The sequence below is a fragment of the Lichenostomus cassidix genome, chromosome 2 (genome assembly GCF_008360975.1).
Source record: "Lichenostomus cassidix isolate B80296 chromosome 2, HeHo_3.0, whole genome shotgun sequence".
NCBI classification, from domain to species: domain Eukaryota; kingdom Metazoa; phylum Chordata; class Aves; order Passeriformes; family Meliphagidae; genus Lichenostomus; species Lichenostomus cassidix.
In genome coordinates, this window is record NC_139482.1 from 18,748,891 (window position 1) to 18,771,523 (window position 22,633).

The 22,633-nt window shown below is 36.5% G+C and overlaps 1 protein-coding gene across 1 annotated transcript in view; it reads right to left on the reverse strand.

Annotated features, from left to right (window-relative positions):
- PLXDC2 (plexin domain containing 2) overlaps window positions 1-22,633 on the reverse strand; it is a 247,461-nt gene that overhangs the window by 15,944 nt on the left and 208,884 nt on the right. The window contains exons 10-12 of the mRNA XM_085050565.1: window positions 13,915-13,975; window positions 10,936-11,089; window positions 9,529-9,567 (exon numbers count right to left, since the gene is read on the reverse strand). Of these exons, the coding sequence (XP_084906691.1) occupies window positions 9,529-9,567; window positions 10,936-11,089; window positions 13,915-13,975 (254 nt within the window). The remainder of the gene's footprint in view (window positions 1-9,528; window positions 9,568-10,935; window positions 11,090-13,914; window positions 13,976-22,633) is intronic.

The following is a 22,633-nucleotide window of genomic DNA, read 5'->3' on the forward strand; positions in this document are numbered from 1 at the left end:
CAAGAACCAGGTCTCTCCCTGCCTAAATCCTACAAAGGCATTTGCTTTACACTAATGTATAGGAGCTTTTGAAATGGAGAAGTAGTGTCAGCCCTGTTTGATTTTATTTTATTTTAAAATTTTTTTAACACAGTACATACAGTGAAAATTTCCAGGCTGTTCTTTATACTGAAGTGGAGGAAAGGAGATATTGCCTGGAATCTGGAAGATCTATTTTCAATGATCTCCCAAAGGGTCATTAAAATACTTCCTAGTAGTTATGGCACTATATAAAAAAGGATGAAAGATTCATGGAGAAGACAGGAAAGAAAGGTGACCCCAAGAAAGGTTCCTCTTATTTTCAGACAGGAGAATCTTTGACTTGACATGGCCATTAATATTCACTTCATCTGAGATTAGATGAATGTATAGAAATGCCAGTCTTAGTTTCTGTTCATGCACTGTAACAATATGTGGTACCTGTATGTATATCTCAAATTGCCATATAAATGGAAATTAGGTAACTAAAAGACCACCAGAAAAGGCCTGCTTGATTGTACAACCTCTTGGTTGGACTACTGATTCCCACTGGTGAACACTTAGTTGTGAGTCACCCTACTGAGAAGCAACTGCTGCCACAAGGGAGCAGTTGATTCATAGCTTGTTTGCCTCATAATTTTCGTTTTGACAATTACATATTCTTTACTCAATGTCACATTGGTGTATCAAAAACTACTTTGTCACTTGTACCCATTTTCAGGCTGATTTGAACTAAGTGAGCAATTTCTATTGTTACTATGTTATGGTGGAAGGCATAACATCATACTCTGCATATTAAAAAATGCTGGACTTCAACAAAGGCCCTAACCACTTTGTAAAGGTCATCAATTTAATCCCTTTTGATCTGATATTTTCTCAGCTTTCAGCTTTACAAAGTAGAACACCATCTCTTTGAAACAAAACAGGTGACAACTGCCTGCCCAGATTTCTGCTAGCTGAAGGTGGAGCACTGTGTGGGCATCAGTGCAGTGAGCAAAATGCCAAATGCAAAAAATAATGAAATGGAAGGAATGCTTTCCTTAAATTACAACAAGTGTAAGTAACTTGTAATTTCCATAATTGAAATTCAGTCCATTGACCCCAGGGCACAAATACTCATGAGAAATTGATTTCACTTTCTTTGCACAGAGACAATAAACAGTGTTGTCAACACTGAAAATACTCTTTGCTGCAAAATCAACTGTCAGTTCTTTTAAAAAGCCACCAAGGGAAATAGATGAAAAAACAAGGACTTAGAAACTTTTTCAGGTGTAGAAATCTTACTAAGATTATCACAAGCACATCTGTTGTTCCAGGCAAGGCTAAACCCCTGGGAGGCTATTTGTTTTATGACCAGTCCTTTCCCAAAAGGAGTATTCTCAATGGAACTTTCCCCAAACTTTCTTTTTCTTATGCTCAAGAAGCAATTGTTACATATAATATACTCTATTTATATTTCCTTCTCAAACTCTTAAATGCATAAAACTTTTAAGCAGAAGGAGCCTGTTAATATCTCCAAGGTCAGTCTACTTCTCATTAGGTGCTGAATGACTGGGTAGAAAGAATAACTACCTTTTTTTTCCTTAATACAGAGGCACAGAATCCAAACATGCAACAACTATTGTGCTGCTGGAATGTTGTTTAAAAGAATAAAAGTGAAAACACAATAAAAATGTTCTTATTGTTTCCACAATAAACACATAAAGACTGTAAATTCGTTGATTTAAAATAGCTGCATTATGTCTCCAGTTACAGTGGGGCTAGCTTCTTTTGAAGGAGGAAAACAAAAAAACTCAAGGAATGAAAATCTTGTCTTGCCAGGGCACACATGAACTGCAATGCTGACTTAACAGAACAAAGGTATCTACAAACTGACTGCTTTTTAGTGTTTACAAACTGCTACTTGCTGTTTGTAAATGCACTGAGAATACACTGTCAACATTATTTTTCTCATAACTGTATATTAATCCTTGAGGTCTGCAAAATAATGAAATATATTGTTTTATATTACCTAAATTTAAGGTTTACAAAAAGTTTCTACAGTGATAGTTTTATATATGAGAAAACAAAATTTTGATGCAAACATTTACCCCTCTTATAAGATGGAAAAGAATTTGATTTCCAGAGATTAATATCTCCGTCTGTGAGAGCAGAGATACTAAGTATTTTACAGGAAAATTGAGGGAAAATAGATGAATTTCTGGTACTTCCTGGCTAGAAATTTCCCTTTATATAATGTGTCAAGGAACAAAAGGTGAATGACAGACAAAAAAGTGGACTTTAATTGTGTAGACTTGGAAAATAAAATTTTGCTTTCCCTTCCAAAAGCCATAGTATTTCTTTTCTCTCTTGCATTTTGATCAGATGGAAAAATCATCTAGAAAAACTCCATTGGAGTTGAACTTCTGATTCAAACTCACTTACATGAACATGAATCATTAAGGGCTAAAATGCAATACCTTATTTGACCCTCCTGACTGACACACAAAGCCAGGGATATAAATAACTTAGATAGCAGCAATCAGCCTGAAGATGACAACTCAGTACTGAACACTGCACTTTTCTTTCCTCTTTTTACCAGAAGAATGAATTTTCTGCTTTTTGGTCAGCCCAAAAGCAGAAATCTTCTCTTGTTGCATGATCTGGGGTTAATATGCACCACAGATCAGGATCCCTCACCAGCCCTCCACCCTATTACATCTATCATTTGTAGCCTGGAAACTGTACCTCTCCTGTTTGCATGGCTGTGGGTTTGAGTTAAGAGGCTCCTGCCAAGAGGGAGGACATAATGTTTAGGACAGCTGAGCACACAGGGTTACAGGTACAGTGAGCTCAACAGAGTCACCAGGTTTTTCCCCTTTTCTGGGCCTCCTTTTACATCTGGAATGCAAATCTACCTTGCTTTATGGTGCAGATATATGGTTCTTCAGACTCAAGCTTTTTCCCTGCACATAATGCAGATTCCTGAAAAGATGATTAATGACCTGTGAGAGGGAATAAGGGAATGCACAGTTGGAAGGATTCCCCAGAGACTCAAGGGAATCCCCATAAAATTTTTTTCTCTACCTCTTTTAGGAACAGCATGCTCTGGAGTCCTCAACTTATTCACAGTAATGGTGTGTGATTTTCTTGATTTGTGGGTTCAATCCCTTGGCATTTGTTAACATTTTGAGGTTAAGCCATTGCAACACCTTACTTGGTTTCATGATGATTTATAAAGTTATGGCTCAGCTAATACTTTAAAAATTGATTTCCAATTGCATGTATGAAATGAAAGGTGGTCTCTAAATGAGAATATTATGAACTATAACACACAAATCAGAATTCAGTATCTGGCTTTGCTATCAATTTTCTGTAGGACCCAGGGCAACTCAGTAAGTCTCTCCAAGATTGATCAACTGCTTAGTGTAGTAAATTGATGAGAGTGCATTACAATCAAATCCCTCTGTTTATAGGATGACAGTACTCTAAATATGTTAGCTAAAGGCTTTCATTCTTCTGCTCTAAAATATTACCTAATGCTACAACAGTTGTAATCTGTATTAATTTTAGTTTGAGCTGCTTGAGACCATGTAAGCCATTGCAATACTTAGTAGCATCAAACAGTTGTCATCACAAAGCTCAATATTGTACCACGAAGAACCACACCATTTGCCTGTAAAGGCAGCTGACAAATCCAGATCAGCAAAAAGTTAGCTATTTATAAGAATTTCCATTCTGTCACCCCACTGACTCCTCTTAACCCTACTGAAAGCAAACACACCACAATAAGGTCAAGCAGGCTGTTCCTCTCAAATGCTGTGCCTAATGCCTGTAGAGTTACTCACCCCCATGCCCTCCACACCTTTGGCAGACAGAACAACTTCAGCTACTTCAGTGCAAAATGTACAACTATATTAGGCTTCCTTCATTTGGCCTTCATTTTTCCCATTCTTTACAGTAACCCATGCACACCAATGTCAAAGAGGAGTGAGCAGTGTAGAGAAGATTGGAGGAGGCTACTAACTGCAAAATGGGGTTAACTGCATGTAGAATAGGAAGGCAAAAAGAAAGATCACAGGATCTGTGACAGCTCTGTGACAGCGACAGCTCTGTGACCAACAGGAGCAGACGACAAGATAAAAAACTAAGTAATCCAGCCTTTTCTTAACAATGTATCCATTTTTTCACATGTCGCCTTTCTTAAAATCTGCATTTAGAGGTACATGTGGTTTTCATATTAACCCTTTGATCAGGTACCAAGTCAAAAAATGTAAATGTGTAACAAAGTCAGCTGTGTGCCTTTACAGCAAAGTCATGACCACTGTAAGAGTAGGATACCAGGTATCATTTTATATCTTTCTTAAAAAACCAAAGAAAAACTAAACTAGTATGCTAGACTTCAATATAAGTTGAAGTGTCTATACATAGCTGTTCTGTTTTTTTAACATCATGCTTCTTTAATGTGATATATGAGGCTTAATATGATACAAAAATGCCATTCTGTGCTTGAGCAGGAAGTGACATTTTCTTTCTATGGATTATTTTCATGCCAGCACCATTATTTTGGAAAACCTCTGCCATTATTTGATTGACTCTCTGCTGATTGGATTGATGTTTTTTTACATATCTTTGTGATCATAGCTGTAATAAGATGATAACAACAAAACTTGGATTGCAGTGGAGATACAAAAATTCTGGAAAAGGCACAAATGTCTTGCTCTAACAAACATTTAAGTACAATTCAAAGTACCATGAAACCAATGGAAAAGAACAGAGTTTATTAATTCCACCAATAAGAATAAAGATTATTAATGCAATATTCTATTTTTTTTAACCAGAATGGATGAGTTCAGCACTTTTCATTTGTACTTGCTTTAAAAAACATGCATGTAGCCCACTGGCCACTGCATATAGTAGGTAAGATCTCTTTCTTCCTGTGGAGGAGGAGGTTGCACATTAGCTAGGACACCCTGAAGACAACTAATTTAAGGAAACCTTGGATACCTACAAGTTAGATGTCCACTCTTAGCATGTAATTTAGATTTTTTTCTGCAGCTGGTGGAGTTAGGCACTTCTATATACTAATATATCCCAGTTTGGGCACTTCTTTTAGCATGACATTAATTACTTCCTCTTGCCTATTGCTCACTACTGGCTAGGAAAAAGGCCTAAAAGAACAGCTTGTGGCTTCCTGGCTAACAGCAGATGAGATGAAGCCTCTGGAAGGTCATTTCCTGTGGTTAGACTAAGTTCTGGCAATAAAACAAAGCCATGTCTTGTCAATCTTATCTTACACAAAGTCCACTTTAAAACATTTTTAAGCCACCACAAAGGTTATGTTTATAAATTTTTAATTTATTATATTTTACTTTAAAATTGAAGTAGACTCAGCTAATTTATAGTGACCAGTTAAGCAGTCACCTGGTTTTGGAGTGTGTGGTCATAATAACTTCTTCTATGTCAAAAATATTTGTTTGGCCTAAAAGGTTGGCTTATCTCTTTTGTGAAATGGTTCTCATTTTCTGAATAATTTAGAAATTTAGCACACTCGAAAGAAATAAGTTATATGACTCTTATCAGGCATTAGCCAGTGTTTAATATCTTGCAGCTGGAGTTCAGGGTACACAAGAAAAAAAAGGACTATGTTTTCTCCATAATTTTGAGCAGCTCAGACTGCGCTTTTTAAGAGAAGTTAAGCAGACAGATGACTAACAGAAGCTTGTTTCCAGACACAGGGCACTATTGGAAAAAAATAGTCTTGGGTAAGTTAATCACCGATATAAAGTATATAAAGGTTTTCTTTTTTCCAAAACTTGGGTCTATATTTCGGTCATTTCTTATTGAGTTTCCCAATATCTCAAAATCAAATTAAGCTCTATATAGTACAAGTGTTAAGCCTGTACACCTCTGGTATTTTCATCTAGACTATCTTTGAAAATGTCCAGACATGACTGAAAATAGCATGATACTGACATTTCCTAGAACTACATATGCTGTATGAACATAATAACAAATAAATAAAACAGCTTTCTTCCTCAGGTGGTTTTCTTGGTTTTTTTAAGAGCCTTCCTATTGTAAAACAGAAATTTCTGTACACCTTGATGAATGAGAAGTGTTGCACTTTGTCTGATACCTGCTGTCCAACAGACATAGATTTTTCTTTGGAGTTTTAAAGCTGAAGGACTGTGGGGAACTCATAACAATCAAATCATCACCACAAAGAGTGTTAAAATGTCAAATAAAATGTCTTTGTGTGCTGGCCAATCATTTAAATCACCCACCAAGGAGTTCTCAACAAGAAAATACTGAATTATGGGATAGCCATGGCCAATTGCTCACAATTTTTTAGGAAAAATTAGGCTTTTAAACTGTTTAGTCAGTTGTGTTAAATTTTAAGAAAAATGAAAAACCAACAGAATCTGAAATTACTAATAAAAAATTTACATTTATAGTGCTGGATATCTCTTAGAACTTATAAAATGCTTGTTATTTTAAGGAGAACCAAGATATAACAAAAATTGTGATGGCACTCCAGCTGCATTTTAAAATGGTTGAAGCATGTATGTAATAGGCATCTGTCATGTCTGTAAAGAAAGAGGGCAGGCAGACGAAAGAAAACCAAGCAAATTTGAAATGTACACTAAGACATGCCACAAAATTGTGGATGGATTACAACACAGTTGTAAAAGATTCTCTCATATAATTAAAAGGTCAAAGCGGTATGACCAGAACAAAAAATTTAATCTCAATTCATAGTAATTTATAAAGTTATAATATTTGGTTTCGAAAGTTCTAGACAGAGGTGGGATGCAGAATTTCTGTGGAATCCTTTTGTTCTACCTAACACCAGATATTGACTGCTTTCACCCCAGGACACATCAAACTATAGGCAATCATTGATCCAATATAGCTTTGGTTTTCCATTATAAAGGGCTCCTTTTCATTAGAGTTTTAAAGGATTTAGTGTGAGAAAGTAAAGACCCTGTATTTGTGACCTGGAATAATCTACTCTTTATGAAAGGCTGACAAACCACAGAGAATCAAAGAATGTGCCTGCGGCTGCAGAGGTTTTATCTGAGTCTAATCTAGGGGACACTGGAAAATTCAATGCATAATTGAAGATTCATCAAAAAGAACTTCTCAAATTAAAAGCTACGTTTACTGTGTGGATGAGAAATCCTGGAGTGTCGCTTTGCTTTTGTGTTTGAAATAATTTTCAATTTTTTTTTTAAATTTGAGAATAAAAGGAACAGTTCAAGGAAAATGAATAATCACATCAGGTGTTGTTTTTGTCCTCCTAAAATGCAGCAGCTTTCTCTGTGGAAATGAACTTTCTATATTTAAGATAACTGATGCCTCAGACCCTACACCTCACCTACCAAGTAGGCCACAGCCATCTATCACTTGCTCTAGGATTCAAGCCATAAACAGAATTTTTCTTTCCAGATCTTGGGCACAGAACAGAAAGTGAAAAAACAATCCTGTTGCAATTGCCAAACCGAAATAAACTTGGATGTGATTTCTAACCCCCACTTTTGGAATTGTTTTTGTATAACAGTATATAACATACTATTTTGAGCTGTGTATGAGATATTCATGATGGAGAGCTGCCTGGTCCTGGGTCAGCCACCTGCTGTGGAGCGTTGGCTCCCAGGGCAGAGTGTGGGCACAGTTCAGCCAGGAATATACCTCCAGTACACAGCAGGCAGGGAAGAGGAGAATGAAGTGCTGACTGTTGACCTCTAAGAGCACTGAAGCACTTTTCACAATAAAATAAAAAGCAATTTGATTTCAAGAGAGAAAGTTTCAGAGACATTTCCATAGACAAAATGCCTGAAAGTACCACCCTGAGTCTACAGGTCACCTATTTCCAAGGGATCACTTTTGTGTCAAAGCAATGTCAAACAACACCACTGCCAACAAATGGACAATGCAGTGCCCAATACAGTATGTGACCAGGTATGCTGGGCTTAGTGACAGCAAAATGACAGAGGAGACACTGGCAAGGAAAAGGATGACAACCACCCCCTGTGGAGTGAACTGATCTCAAGTTTGAGGCAAGGAGAAAGTAATGGCTGAATATGACTGGAAAAAAAAAAAGACAGGAAAACAGACCAACAAGCTAAAAGGCATCTGCACTCTGTGTTTTTTCAGAACTTGAATAATTCTCTGTGAGGGTCCTGAGAAACTTCTCTATCTCAGCTGCTCTGAACTGCTGTATGTGGGACCTCTGCCTATGATGCTGGGGACTCTGTAAGCTCAGGTCCAAACCTAAGCTATGCTGCAAATTAACCTATATTCAGTCCCATCTCTGATCTTGTGTCCTGGGCCAACGCTGAAGGTAGCTTGTCTCCCATCCTGTCCATGGACCATGCCTCCTTGGATGGGCCCTAGAGCTGTTTATCCTTCTCCTGCTGCAGAATCCCTGTACAGACCTGGTTCATCATACCACTTTTTGGGGACCACTGATGGGAACTGCTTCCTCTGGTCCTTGCCTGAGCTGTGCTGTTGGCAGAAGTGCCACCTTGCCTTGGCCCTGTGTCTGCCTCATTGCTGCAGACTCTGCTGATGGTCACTAGACTGGGGTTGACCCCAACTCACCCTGTGCCCTGCCTGTGCCTGCTGCCACACTTGGCTGCCTGCTCCCCTGATCCATGAGAGAAACTTGGTGCTCCCTGCTTGGAAAGGCAATCAGAGCCAATAATATTTCCCTTTATATCAGGAGATATATGATTTACTTAAATTTGCTCAGCAAATCATCCTCTGCTTTGATAGACCATTCTGAAGCCTGCAGAAATGAGCCCAAATCTTCCCTTTCACCTCAGCAAGCTCTACGTTTGCAGCGAACAGAGGCACAGGAGACATCTAACAACTCAGTCCTACTCTAATAGGGGAATTCTCATCCACTTCAAAGGGAGAAGGAACAAACCTCAGGTCTCAGTGCTTGAACTCACAAAGAAGACGACAAAAGCAGTCCCCTGCAGAGCCTCATTTAACAGGGGCCTTTGTCAGTATGACAAGGTGATCTTACTTGCACAGGGAATGCACACTGAAAAATACAGAAACTCTGCCAGTACAGACATAGATATAAAATGGGTGTGCTCATGAACAAAATGTCATGTAATAATTCACTACTATGAATTACTTTATACCAAAATATTATTTAGAACTAGCATCATATAGTCTCAATACAGTTAAGTAATACTGCATTATTATAGTAAATAACTGCATTAATACTGCATTATTAGTCAATAGTGGTATTAATACAATTAAAATTTATTTAATATGTCCATCATTAAACCTGCTCTTTTATTATAGAATTATAAAGAGAGTTGTAAATGTTTAGTTTCCTAAGCAGCTCCTATAAGCTTTTTTGCCTTACTAATCTTCCACACAGACGTGGGATGCTGGAGTCCCTTGAGAGTGGTAAAAACGATTTCTACAATCTGATTTTGATTAATGAAGTTCAGTGGGGTATAATTTGACAAAATACTGACACTATTTACAGACGAAAAAAATATCTCTTACCTCCATTATCTTTTAGATGCAGTGCTATCTTGGTGTCATCTATAAAGGAAATTCACAGTTAGTTGGAGGAAAATGCATTTTTCTAGGTCATGAATCATTTTAGTTATTAGTTTTTAGTGTCATAGAAATTCCACAACCAGAAAATTATTTGGTACTCAACTCAAAGAGAACTAGATTGTGGTGTTTCTTAAACTGAGCACTACACTTTCTTACCACTAAAAAGAAGCATTTATGAGAGTGTTAAAGCATTCAGGACGATTCAAAACACTAGCAAATAAGGGCATTAGACACTGTCTCATAACTTTTACAAATAATTAAAATATTTAATATGGTCATATGCAGCTTGAGCATTCTATCATATTAAGGACCATTTGAACCAACATAGGACAATAAAGGAAGACAATTAGTTCCCTTTTGAAGAACCTTGAAAAGGTCTACCAATGTGAAATCCTATTCACTTCAATGTTCCTCTTTTTCTTGTGAATTTTAGTGAACAAAATGCCAGAGAACATTCCTTTTAACACAGTCCTAATGCTTCATGGACAGTTTCTAAATTTTAATGCTTCAAACAAAACTAGCCTTTCTTATCAGCAGATTCCCGATCTTGAAATTCCTTCAGCTCAGATTTTCCTTTCACAGGCTACTTGGAAAACCTGCCTGAACCTAGTACCTTTTCTGATGATACCATAAAATTTCAACAAATGCACACAACATGTACATTTTCTAGATGTTCCTTGATTAATCAGAGTTAGCTTTCTTGCCCAGATGAATTTTCTCCAAAATCAGGAAAGCAGGATATCCCAAGCTCAAAAAGGCAAGATTTAAGCAGCCAGTGGAACACGATGAGAACTGACTCACCATCACTTACCCAGTTAATTTGGTTCAGAAGCCTAGAGAAACTATTTCACAACAGTGAGCACTAAATGAAAAGAACAGTGTCAACTGAACAGGCATATTTCAAAGAGGTTTTTAATTTATGTTATCTATAATTTTCATCTGGCAAAATAGAATCCATAAAAGAATTAAAAATTCATTAATTCTGTGATGGGAATTTCTTCTAGATTTAGCAGGGACCTTTACTAATACTATTCAGCAGGTTTTGGACTGTAGCCTGAAGGTAAAGGAACATAAAATGTCATTGTAAGCTCAAGTTTTCCAGAAGTCTGCCTGACTCATCCTTGATTCGCCAGCAGCATCCTCTCCTCCAGCCCTCACTCCCTTTGCACCTTACTGGTGCAAGAGTGAGCAATTTAAAAGCAGCAGCAGAGAGAGCCTTGACTGCAATTCCCAACTCCTGCTGCCCCAGGGGGAAAAGGTCATCATGAACACATATTTAAAGGAGAACATTTTCTTTCTGACTTGTAAATTCCTTTTTTTCAAGTGTAAAATGCAGTATTTTCACGTCACCTTCTGTGGGCAGACTTGTTGGCAGGTGGGAAGTAGTGGATCCTCTGGTGGTTGTTAAAACTCTGAACCTTGTGGTGGTTGGCAAAAGGGTGGTGGTGGAGTACAGAGGTGTTTCAGTTGTGTCTATATTCTTCTCACAAATCTTATCTTTTGACTGTCGGGAAACAACAGAAACAGGGAAGAGAAAATTAATTCTCAGTGGAAACTGTCAAGAATGAAGAATTCAAGCATGGATGAGCTGTTGTGATAAAAAGAGTGAAAATAGACACCCTAGATCAAGAAATTCAAGAGCTTTTTTTTAAAAATTTATTTTTTCCCCCTTTCAAGTAATGTATGCAGCATTCAGCAACATATATTTTTTCATTTATCTGCAAAATTTACAGTTCTTAATTGTTACTGACAGGGCTTCAAAGCTATCCCAGATTGCCAAACTTGTTACTTCCCTCAATCAGATTTTTACATCAAAGTTTATAATTCAGATTTTCACTCTTCTATTATGAAAGCTCACTGCCATCAACCCAGGTGCCATAACATATGTTAAAAAAGATATGTGGGAATTAAATAGTAGCCCTTCATAGTGAACAACATGTAGTTAACTGCAGCATTTAATTAGGCTTAGCAATTAACATGGAAGAACACACATATATGTGTAAAATGTGTGCATTTATTCAGCCTATAGAATATTTATTTACTACAAAAAAGCAATCCATTCACTGTATTCCTATTAATTCTACATAATACTAAAATTTCATGTATTATAAAACACTAGCATACTATAAATAACAGTTACCATCACATAATAATTTAAAACTTATTTGCATGGGCAAATATTTTGATACAAGTACAGAGTCTTCTTGCTTTTCTTTTTTGCTTTCTTTTTTAAAATCTTCCCCCAAGTTCTGGACACTTTTAAAGTTGTGCAGATGTAATGAATAATTTCTTTTATTGTGCACACTGTTTTGCAGGAAAATACATCCAATTATCTTGCAGCAAATATGGGAACTGCATCTGACTCCTGCTGTCCCCATTAATTTTAATGAAAAGAGTGAAAAGTAGAGTCCTGCAAACACTTATTTCATTTTATTGGGATCTGGCTGTAAGAACCTAGTGGGCATTGTCTTTCTTTTAATATGCACAGGTATTTTATTGTTGTGTTTTACTAAAACCAATTTATTACATTCTAGAAATATAGCGGTACCTGCAGGATAATTATTCTTTAAATTTTTTGTATTTTTCTTGAAATCTACAGGTAATTTCACAGATGCCTTTTAATCAAAATTGAGCTAAAAATCTCTATGAAAAATAAGGAAATGTTACTGTGAGAATGCTCATTATTCATCCTCTTGAGTGAAGGCATCCAGAATTAACCATTGTGTGCTAATTATTGATCCCTCACTGAACTCTAGCAGTCAGCTCAGGCACGATTCTGGAAGATGCCAAGTAAGCTCTTGCTTCTACTCCATCGAGCCTAAAAGCTGAACACTGAACTGCCACCAAGGAGCCTGAAACTGTGCAAATTAAACTATTAATTTCTCAGATACACCTAGTGAATTTATAATTTCCTCTCAGATTGTGTACTAAACCTTGGAGCACTGGCTGGACTGAAACAAGAAAGGAGAGGCAGAATGGGATGTTACTGTCCTGCAGAGAGAAGATTTTGGATAACTTCATTTACAAGCACAACCAGATCCTAGCTAATTAGAATCCAGATTAAAGCAATACAAGGGTTGTGCACTACAACAACACGTGCTCCAGAAACTTTTATCTTATATTCTTAAACTGTTTGCCCCCCACAGACAAATCTGTCAGAAATTTTGCTTTTGAATCAGCAGATGATAAACTGCAAAGCTGAAGCTTCAAGGCCATGTAACAAGGCAGTATGTAGGTTGCAGTTATTTTGCAATTACAGTAATAAGAAAAAATTTCTTCAATTACTCTGGATTTATAACATTATTTCTCTTTGCTTCTACTGAAAATAAAACAGAATGTGCTTTTCTAGACACTTTTAACTAGACACTTGGGGCTATGTTTTGCCCCAGGTTTCACCTGACATTTCAGAAGGGCTGTGTTGCAGAAACTTATGAGAAAATTTAGCCTGTTCAGCAAAAATGGAAAAATAACTGCCTTTTTTTATGGCCACCAGAAGATTAAAAGTGACATAAATTAATTTGTTCCTATTACCACAATCCCAAAACGGAAAAAAAAAAAGCCAAAAGAAAAATGAAAAAACCCCCAACCCCCAAACCAAAATCTGCTGTAAAGGGGCTTTTAAACTGGAAAAGAATCATCATCAGCATATTTATAAATGTTTCTTGAAAATTAGTTTGTCTGGCTTAGGAGCACCCCAAATAACTTTCAGAGGAGGCTTATGGTCCCTGTTTGACAGCTCACCACAACCACAGTCAGATATCTTTGTCATCCTCTCACTGCATATCCATGAAAAGAAATCAAAATGCCATGTAAGTTGCTTGTGTAAGGGCTTTTAATTTTTTTTTAATTATTATTTTTATTATATCTCTGAATTCATCTGTGTAATTTCTTCCTTACTAAATGATTTGGCCAGATTTCATAATCAAAATGCAATGCCTGTTTTTTACTTGACACTACTCTGGCAAAGGGTTTTCTGAAGAGAGGAACATAACAGTTTCTCCCCTTTTCTCTCAAAAGTCCATTTCAAAGTGCATGGATACCATTTTGGAGGAGGCTTTCTGACTTTGTTTGTTTGTTTGTTTGTTTGATTTTAGGTAAAGTAGTTTATCAAAGATAAAATTTCAATTTTTGTCCATTTTAGTCCCTTGAATGGGGAGTGAAATTGCTCAGACTACTCTTCTTTGTTATGCCTTATAGAATTTCCCCTGAATGATAAACATAGCATGTTTGGCCTTGAAACCATGCTTCATAATCTGAATAATTTAATCAAAAGCATCATAGCTATATAAATTGCCTCTGATGGGCTGAGGATGCAAACTACTCACATACCTCTTCAGGGCAGCCACTGTCTACCCAATCTTGCCGGTGACGATCAAATCCACTGGAGCATCTTTAAATGATGAAATAGATAGAAGTTTTCCAGATGGAAATAGAAGGAAAACAAGAACAAGAAAGGAAGGGAGAGGAACAGAACAGAGTGACAGAAAGAATAAGTAAATGATGTGATTTAAAATCCATGTGATTTATATGGTATCACTTTTATTCAGGATGCTATTGATTACGAGTTACTCCTTTAATCCACTTCAGTGAAAGGCATTTCAATGGAATGGAGTTTATTTTAGTTTTTAAAATTAATTTATAATTTTTATATAGGAATTTTTATATCCCTTTGACTGGATAATTATTCTTAAGATGTCACCGATCCATAGCATTTTTAAGTTTGATGCCAACCATATTGATCTAAATTAGTTTAATTATTATTTTCCAGATTTCTTAGCCAGGAAAATTTAATCCCACAAGCGATGCAGTGAACCAGTCACTGGGTTTATCAGGCAAAGTGATCTGAGACATCAAGATACATATATAGGCATTTGATCAATGTTCACAGCTCCTCTGAACACTCTCCATGACAAATAGAAAACACTGTACAGCTGCTTCTACACTCCTCACTAGATGCAGAAAACTTAAACTGCATGCATACTTCTTATCAAATTAGGCGACTTTAATAACCTGTTTGCAATATCCTTACTCTTTTTCTGTAACAAAGAAATTTTTAAGAAACATGTAACACTTCAATATAATGATTCCCTTGGAAATCCCCATCTCTCAAGAGCGTTATCAGTGATTGCAGAGTAAGTTTGTGTTTCCTAGACAACATGCAGCATCACGAACAGAAGGCATTATTAAAATGGCAAGCAAATAACTAAACAATGATGTTCAGCTTTGAAAGAGATTCTTCCCAGCTTGGATGTTTTTTATTTTGGAGGGGTTTTTTTTGGTTTCTATATTCATTTCCTGCATTATTTTGTTATGACACATGGTGATGTCATTCAGCACCCACGGTCATAACTCAACAAACTACTTTCTTGCTGTCTTTTAATAAGACTAGGCAAGCAAATAAGGCCACTGTTATGGTTAGCTGTATTTAAGGGTAATTTTTTTGTTTTCAAAGAATTGAAAAATGATAAGGCATGTCAAGTACTACCTACTTCAACTAAGGCAACAGGTCCATTTGGAAGATCTGAACAGTGGAATTATTTTCACAGTAGGAGAGGATGTTACGAGAAGATATAAGCAATGTTAACAACACTCTTGGGGTAAGAAACCTCTCCATACAGTTATTCTGAGCAGAAGCTGCAATGGCTTTGAGAAAAGATTTTAAGAAAAATGTTCATTCTCTTGTTATACTTGCACCAATCCACACTTTGCCATTTGCCATATTACTAAAAGAAATGCCCAAACACTAACAGTTGTCAATTTTCACACACTCTATAGGAACTGGTGTCTCCAAACATCTGGTGTAGTAAAGAAAAACATGTCCAAACTAGAAAAACATTTCAGAGAAATACAGATATCTCCTTCCCAAGGCATGAGGCCTCTAACATAGGAAGGACGTGGACCTGCTGGAGCAAGTCCAGAGGAGGGGCACCAAATTGACCACAGGACTGGAGCGCCTCTTATAAAGACAGGCTGAGAGAGTTGGGCTTGTCCAGCCTAGAGAAGAGAAGGCTCCAGGAAAACACAATACAGACTTTCCATACTTAAATGGAGCATATAAGAAAGATGGAGAGAGACCTTTTATCAAAGCCTGTAGCGCCAGGACCACGGGAAATAGCTTTAAATTGAAAGAGAAAAGATTAATATTGGATATAAGGAAGAAGTTTTTTAGATTGATGCTGGTGAGTCACTAGAACAGACTGTGTAAGATATTCCTCCCTGTGTCAGTGGGGCTGCACTGGGTAATCTTTAAAGGTCCCTTTGAACCCAAACTATTCTATGAATAAAGGCCAATGGTAAAAGTGTTTCCTTGCTGAAGTGGGAGTGAAATGGTACTATGCAGGGAGCTCAGTGCAGCTTCTCCATCCCTGAGGTGTTCTGTCTCCCTGAATGTCTAAAAGAACAAGGAAAATCTTAGTAAGACGAAAGAAACGATGACATGGCACTCCAGGTATGAACAGAACATTTTTTTTTCAGTATTCCCTACTTTCCTCTAAAATTTGAAGAGCTTCTTTAGCAACTTCTGTGCCCATCTCAAAGGAGGACTGGACTGATTTTCAGATGCACTGAATACTCATAAATCCATTACATTTTATTCATATTGCTCTAGCTAAAATCTAATGGGTTTGAGAATATTCAGTATATCGGAAAACCAAGCCAAATATTTAGACATGAAATCAAGCCACTCCATAAATTCCTCCACTTGAGGCAGTTATTGTAGTTACATATCTATGCTAATTCAAACCCAATGTACATAGAGCTAATAGGGATTGACAAACTGAGATTTTATATTGTATCTAAATGGTGTCAAATTTAGGGCTGCAAAGATTAAATGAATAAAAATGTATCCCAAGTGCACTCATTTACAGTTCTTAAGTCTTACAAACTACTGACTTACAGTGGTGAGTGACATTTCTGGGGTTAATTTTTTTTCACCAGTAATTAACCAACCTCCAAAAATTGAATGCAACATGCAAGGAATTGGAATGGCTCTTTCAAGCACGTGAGGCACTGTTGAGAAGACTCTGACTTAAAAAAAAATACATTAAACCCTGGGCAATGTTTATTTAACATTTTCCACGGATGCATAGTGAGTCCAAACAACATTATCAGCAAGCAGCTTTATAAGGAATGAGATAGTCTCCTGGCAAACCTGTTTGTGAACTTCCTTTGAGGCATATTTCATTAGCTGTCAGCCACGGCAGCTACTATTTGTGCCTCGTTGAGTTAGAATTCTGGAAACTGTCATTTCAGCGCAGCACCCGCTTTACTGACTGCACTTTTAAGAGCTTCATTTAGTAGCATGGTGATAATTCCCTGTTGCCATTAAAACATTGGAGCAGATTTGATTTGCTGTGCTGTTTATGCCATCTGTCAAAACGGCTATTTTATAACAACTTCATTTTCAAGTGATGACCCAACTCAGCTCCTAGGAAAGCAATAATAAAGATGTTCTAGGAAATGAAAATTGGGACATTCATGAAATGCAAGGAAATTCAGGATTTGTGTGGAACTCTGGAGTACTGGTTCAGGGAGGAAAGGGAGAATTAATGTCTCTGCGTGTGTAGCAATGGTGATTTGGCATAAATAATGGGCCTCAGTCTGAGTAACAAGAAAGCTGTCAAAATCCTTTCAGTGAACTGTATGTAGCCAGGAGGAGTTGGAGATACCATCCTATCTACTAAGTGCCAGTTACCTGTATATGGCAGAGCATATTTAAATGACACTTCAAAAGAAGTGTCCATTCAGTGCATGACATGAAATACTTTTCTCCTTCCTTTTGAAGGGAGGTCAGTGAGGATGAATAATAATTAACAATAATAATAATAATAATAATGAAATTAAATACTTTGCTGCTTTTTGAAGAGAGTTATGAAGATTAATAATAATAAAAATAACAACAACAACAATAATAATAATGATGATAGAAATGAAATAACATGTATACAGAAAATTCATCCAGGTTTAACCTGCAAAATCTAGAAACATAATGAAAAATTACCGGGAATGAAAGGGGCAAATTCGGTATGGAAAAATCTTTTCACTGGGTTGAGCTGGTTTAGGACAATCAAGAGCATTGAAATGCACAACACATGTCCTTTAAACCAATAATTTTCTAGTCTTTTTGGATCAGTAAGAGCAGGTAAACAGCAGATTTTTTGGGAATGAAAGACATTCCAGAACTCTGAAATGATTTTGTAAATACCATGTACTGATTTAGCCCAGTTAAAAGGTTTATTGCCTCAGCTAAATAAAAGGTTCATCTGGAAAAGTAAATAGAAAATTCAACAGACAGAACTCTTTTCTGACTTCAAGCATTAGGGAAGGACCATCACATTATGAAAAGATTAAGACTGTTGCTAGGATGTTTGAATTACTAAATGAAGAATTGGAACATTTTAAAGTGGAATTTGTTTCCAAGGTGAGATAGGAAGTAAAAAATAATATATAATATTAAAAAACCCCAAACAATCACTGGAACTTGGTGTCTGTCCAACTGAAAAGTATCTCTAATCATAGAGTCATTTTTGGAAGTAAAACTGCTTATCTTTGTGCTTGGTCTGGTTTTGCCTCCCTTTACCACAGAACAGACTCTGGTTTGGTTCCTTCACCGTTCAAACATCACTTTCTTGTCACACTGTGCTGTCTGGGGAAAGACTGAATTTTCCTTCCTTTGCTATTTTCCACTTTCAAATGCAGAACTTTATCACAGCTTGAAGTGCTTATGAAGTTCATTTGAAGTGTCACTGTGAGAGACTGTGGTACACATTCGTAAGGTATTTGAATGGCATTTGTGCTTATCACCTAGCTCAATACACCTAATCATGTATCTGAATTCAAGCATAAATGTGTTCTCTGTATTTATCCTTTACTTAAACACTGCTTAATTAAACTGTACTTCAGAATAGGGCAACAATTTGATTAGTCAGAAGAGGATTTGTTCCCACCTTGCTCTTGTAAAATAAAAAGAGTTGACTGGCTTAATACAAGGATTTTAAACTAAAACCAGCTGGTACTATTTTAATGTTTATGAAAAATCGGAATGTTACAAAGGCATAGTTAATAGTTGATGCAACACTGAATTCCACCATTGTCTTAACACTGTGTGCTGCTCAAAATTTAAAACATTCGGGTAATGATAAGGAGGATCAGAGTGGCACAAAGTTCAGCAGTCAATCTTCATCCTGACAATGGTTCCACAATTGCACGGGATGTAAAGTTTGGAAAAATACAGCTACATGTTCTGTAAAATGTTCCTGAAATATCAAGTAAACATAGAAGTGAAAGATGCTAAAACCCAAGCTATTATTTTATGGAAAAAGACTGAACATGCACAAGCCTCAATATTTGTAACTCTGACACAACATTTGAATAGGCAGTTGGAAATAAAGACTCCCATAGGGAATACTTTCTGTTGAAAGAGGTTAAGAATAAAAGTGGGATAAAAGAAGTAAGTTTTATTTCCAATTCAACTAGGAAGAAGAAGATAAAATTGTGGTTAAACTGAGACTTGGCAGAGTTCTGATTAAAGAAGAATAGGAGGATATTTTTTATAAACTTAATGTCAGTTACAACAATAAAGGAAATATGCTGAAAAGCTGATAACAAAAAATATGGCTTTGCTTTGAACAGCCAGAAGGAAAAAGAAAGTGTAAGAGGAGGACCCTCGAGTCAAATTTCTGAAATTATAGTATCAGAATTTCCAAGAGATTCAGCAATTTATATCAAATGTGTTCTCTGGGAAGGAGCCACACTGAGATTAGTCCCTGATACTAGATTAAATTCTCCACTGCTTTGACTTTGTGCATTTGTACCTGCACAAAGTGGGTATAAAGAGCTAATAGCAACAGAAGTTAGCAGAGAATTCTGATCTGTTGGCATTGCTACAGGTTTTGCACAAAGGTAATGTCTCAGGGTTTGAGGCAAAGAGCTCTGAAGTACTACTGGATGCACTTTATACTCTGGTTAGTGATCCTAAATAGCATAATTTAGCCCTCCTTTCTAAGACTGTCTGAACTATTTTCTATCTTTGAATGTTCAGCTGACACTGACAATCTCAGAAATACAGTTAATGTCACATACCCATTGATTTTGTCTCATTTTAAAAATAAAAATATGAAGGTCGCCTTTGGAGAAAATATTTCTTTTTCCACTTTAGAGATGAGGAAACAGAACACAGGACACATGAAATGACCAGCTAAGATAACACAGAATTTGTAACAGAACCTAGAATTAAGCCCAGATTTTCTGAAAACCAGATGAGCATGCACAAATCACAGCTTCTGTGCTTCCTATAGTACTCACACACATGTGATTTGTAGAACTGGGAATTACTTTGAAAAACATCAAGTCTGAGGTGGTGTGTACCAAGTCACAAGTCTCATTCACACATTGGCCATGATCCCTTTTTTTTTTTTAATTCAGGTACTTTCACTGGGATTTTCCTCCTTTATGAAAAACCCACACTGGTAACATTAACAAGTAGTAGAGTCCTTGTGACAGGATTCAAATGAGCTGGTGCCTCGAGATGGTGTGAAACAGGGCTGTACACATTTCTGTTATCACCCATGAACCCCCAGCAATCACCCAGTGCACACCATGGGTGATTCAGTGCTAATGGGCATCAGCATCTGAGCTGCTAGAAAGAGAATTGTAGCAATGTTTTGGTTAGGCTCCCATTACTGCTCCTGTTATATCTCATTCATAACTCTAAAAAAAATTAAGAACTCAAAGCAGAAGCTATGGCAGGCAAAGGAGGCACAGAGTGCTAAACTGTCTCTACATAATCCAACATTTATATGCTTATAAAGGTATGTGAATTAGGGTTAAGAAAATTCCCTTCCATTAATCTCGGTGAACTCTTCAGGTAGAGAGTAAAAAAAGAAGGAAATTAATCATTCTGCAACTTGTTGTGTTCAAAGCAACTTAAGCTTCCAAAAATTATTTGTTTACCAAGTTAGTATCATAATTGTGTCTCATTTTTCATTCTAAAAGTGAGTCCAGTTCTGAATACAACATTGAGCAGCAACAGTCACCAAAATAGATTGCCAAAGAATTACAAAACAGTTGGAGCTCCTCAGTTTCTTAATTAATTGTACATATTGATGTTTTTTGGTACATCCAGTGATTTCATAAGGGATTTATGATAATGTAGATATTGGAAGAGTTAATAGATTTGAATAGAGGGGGAACTAAAGATGACATTAAAGGAAGAATACTGATAAAATTTCATTTATTTCCCTGAAGTTGGGAATATCTTCTACAAGGACATGTTAAAGAGCCCCCACTGCTTATGTGAGTGGAAAGACTGAGAAATATATACGCTATAAAAATCTGAAGACTACGTTGGGAAACAGCAGTTTTCTGTTTCCCAATCAATTTATCCTATCCAAAATTTATGAAGAGACATATGAATTTCAGGTTTGTTTAAATAAGTTTTTTTGCCAACATTACATAGGAATATGTGTATAGTAACAAGTAAAATTTAAAATATGCTAAAAAAAGAGAGACTTTTCATTCATGGCACTTATAGAATGACATGTAGGAGGTTATGACGCAAATAGGATTTCCATGATGCTCAGTTTATATTGAAGAATACAACCATAAGAGTTTAGCACTCCTGGAAAGCAATTAAGACAATTGTGATCAATCTGTCTATACTAGTACAATAAACATGCCCAGAAATGTTCTTTGGCACTGAAGACTGCTGGCACACAGTGCCTCTGCCTGAACAAGCAAACTCTCTCAACCTTGAAAAGAAGGAGGCTGGGCATGAGCACCCAGCTAGGAATAATCCTTGGAACAGTCCAACTCCTGCACCAAGCCTGGGAACTGTTCTGGACAGTGCTCCTGGGCATGGGCTGAAATCACACCAGGAAACATCATAACTGATTTAATGGCACATTTAATTTTTTTACAATGCCCAGGAAGCTTTCCAGGCTGCGTTCAATTTGCAATGCTATGTAAAAAGATATTTGGTATGAGAAGATGAACTATGATTGTACAAGTGACTGTGGCTGCCATTCTGCACTACATTTCAATGAAACATGAGAAAAAGAAAATTTGATAAAGTACAAAAACTTTCCATTAAAAAGTATTGATTTATGCCATTAAAAATCACTTGGCTTATTTTATTTATTTATCCTTGTTTTATTTCCCTTGTAATGAGAACAAAAGAAATTACCAGTGATCATAACAAATTTGGTTCAAGATAGATTTCTCCATAGTAATGCAGTGGGTTGGATGATTATATGAATGGAAAAAATCTAATGCTTCCAAAAAAGGAGATTAATGTTCATCCTAAGAATTATCCTAGAGTCAAGTGTGATAATCTGGGCTGCACAGATCTGTCTCCACAGACCTGTCTTGAGTTTTGACATTCCTGAAATACTTTGTTCTCAGTTTTTGTTGTTATACATTTTCTTTTTTTTTAACACACTGAGTAAGGAAAGAAAATTGAGAAAATTATTAACCAGGCCAATAATTTAGGCTACAATGTAGGTGGTATCTGGCTTCTGAAATGTAGTCTCATGAACAGTCAAATAAAGGGTACCCAGCAAGTAATTTATTGGAACATATGATTCTCTGGAAATCAAGGAAGGACTTTAGAACTATAAATTAAATTCATCTCAGACATGAAAGGGAAGAAATCCAGTACCTCCTTTCTCACTAAATGATTCGCTAAGAGGGTCTATGAGACACAATGCACCTACTGCACAATCATTATTTTCACTAATCCATTAATAAACCTTTTATGTAAGTGAACTTACATGAAAAATCATCCTCAAGTGATAAAGTTTGGGTTGGCCAAGTTTGTGCATTTTCTAATACATCATTTTCGGGACAGAAAAAAATCCCAAATTGTTCATCTGTTGTAAGCAGTACAGTTGATTTATTTCAGTCCATTGGAAGAGAAGATAAGATTTAGTGCAAAATAGCAGTAGCACTGCTCTGTGTACAGCAATGCATAAAAACATTGCAAAATGAGGAATGATGGGTAATGGAACTAACCTGTTACAGTACTATCCAACTTTTTTTGACTACAAAATCA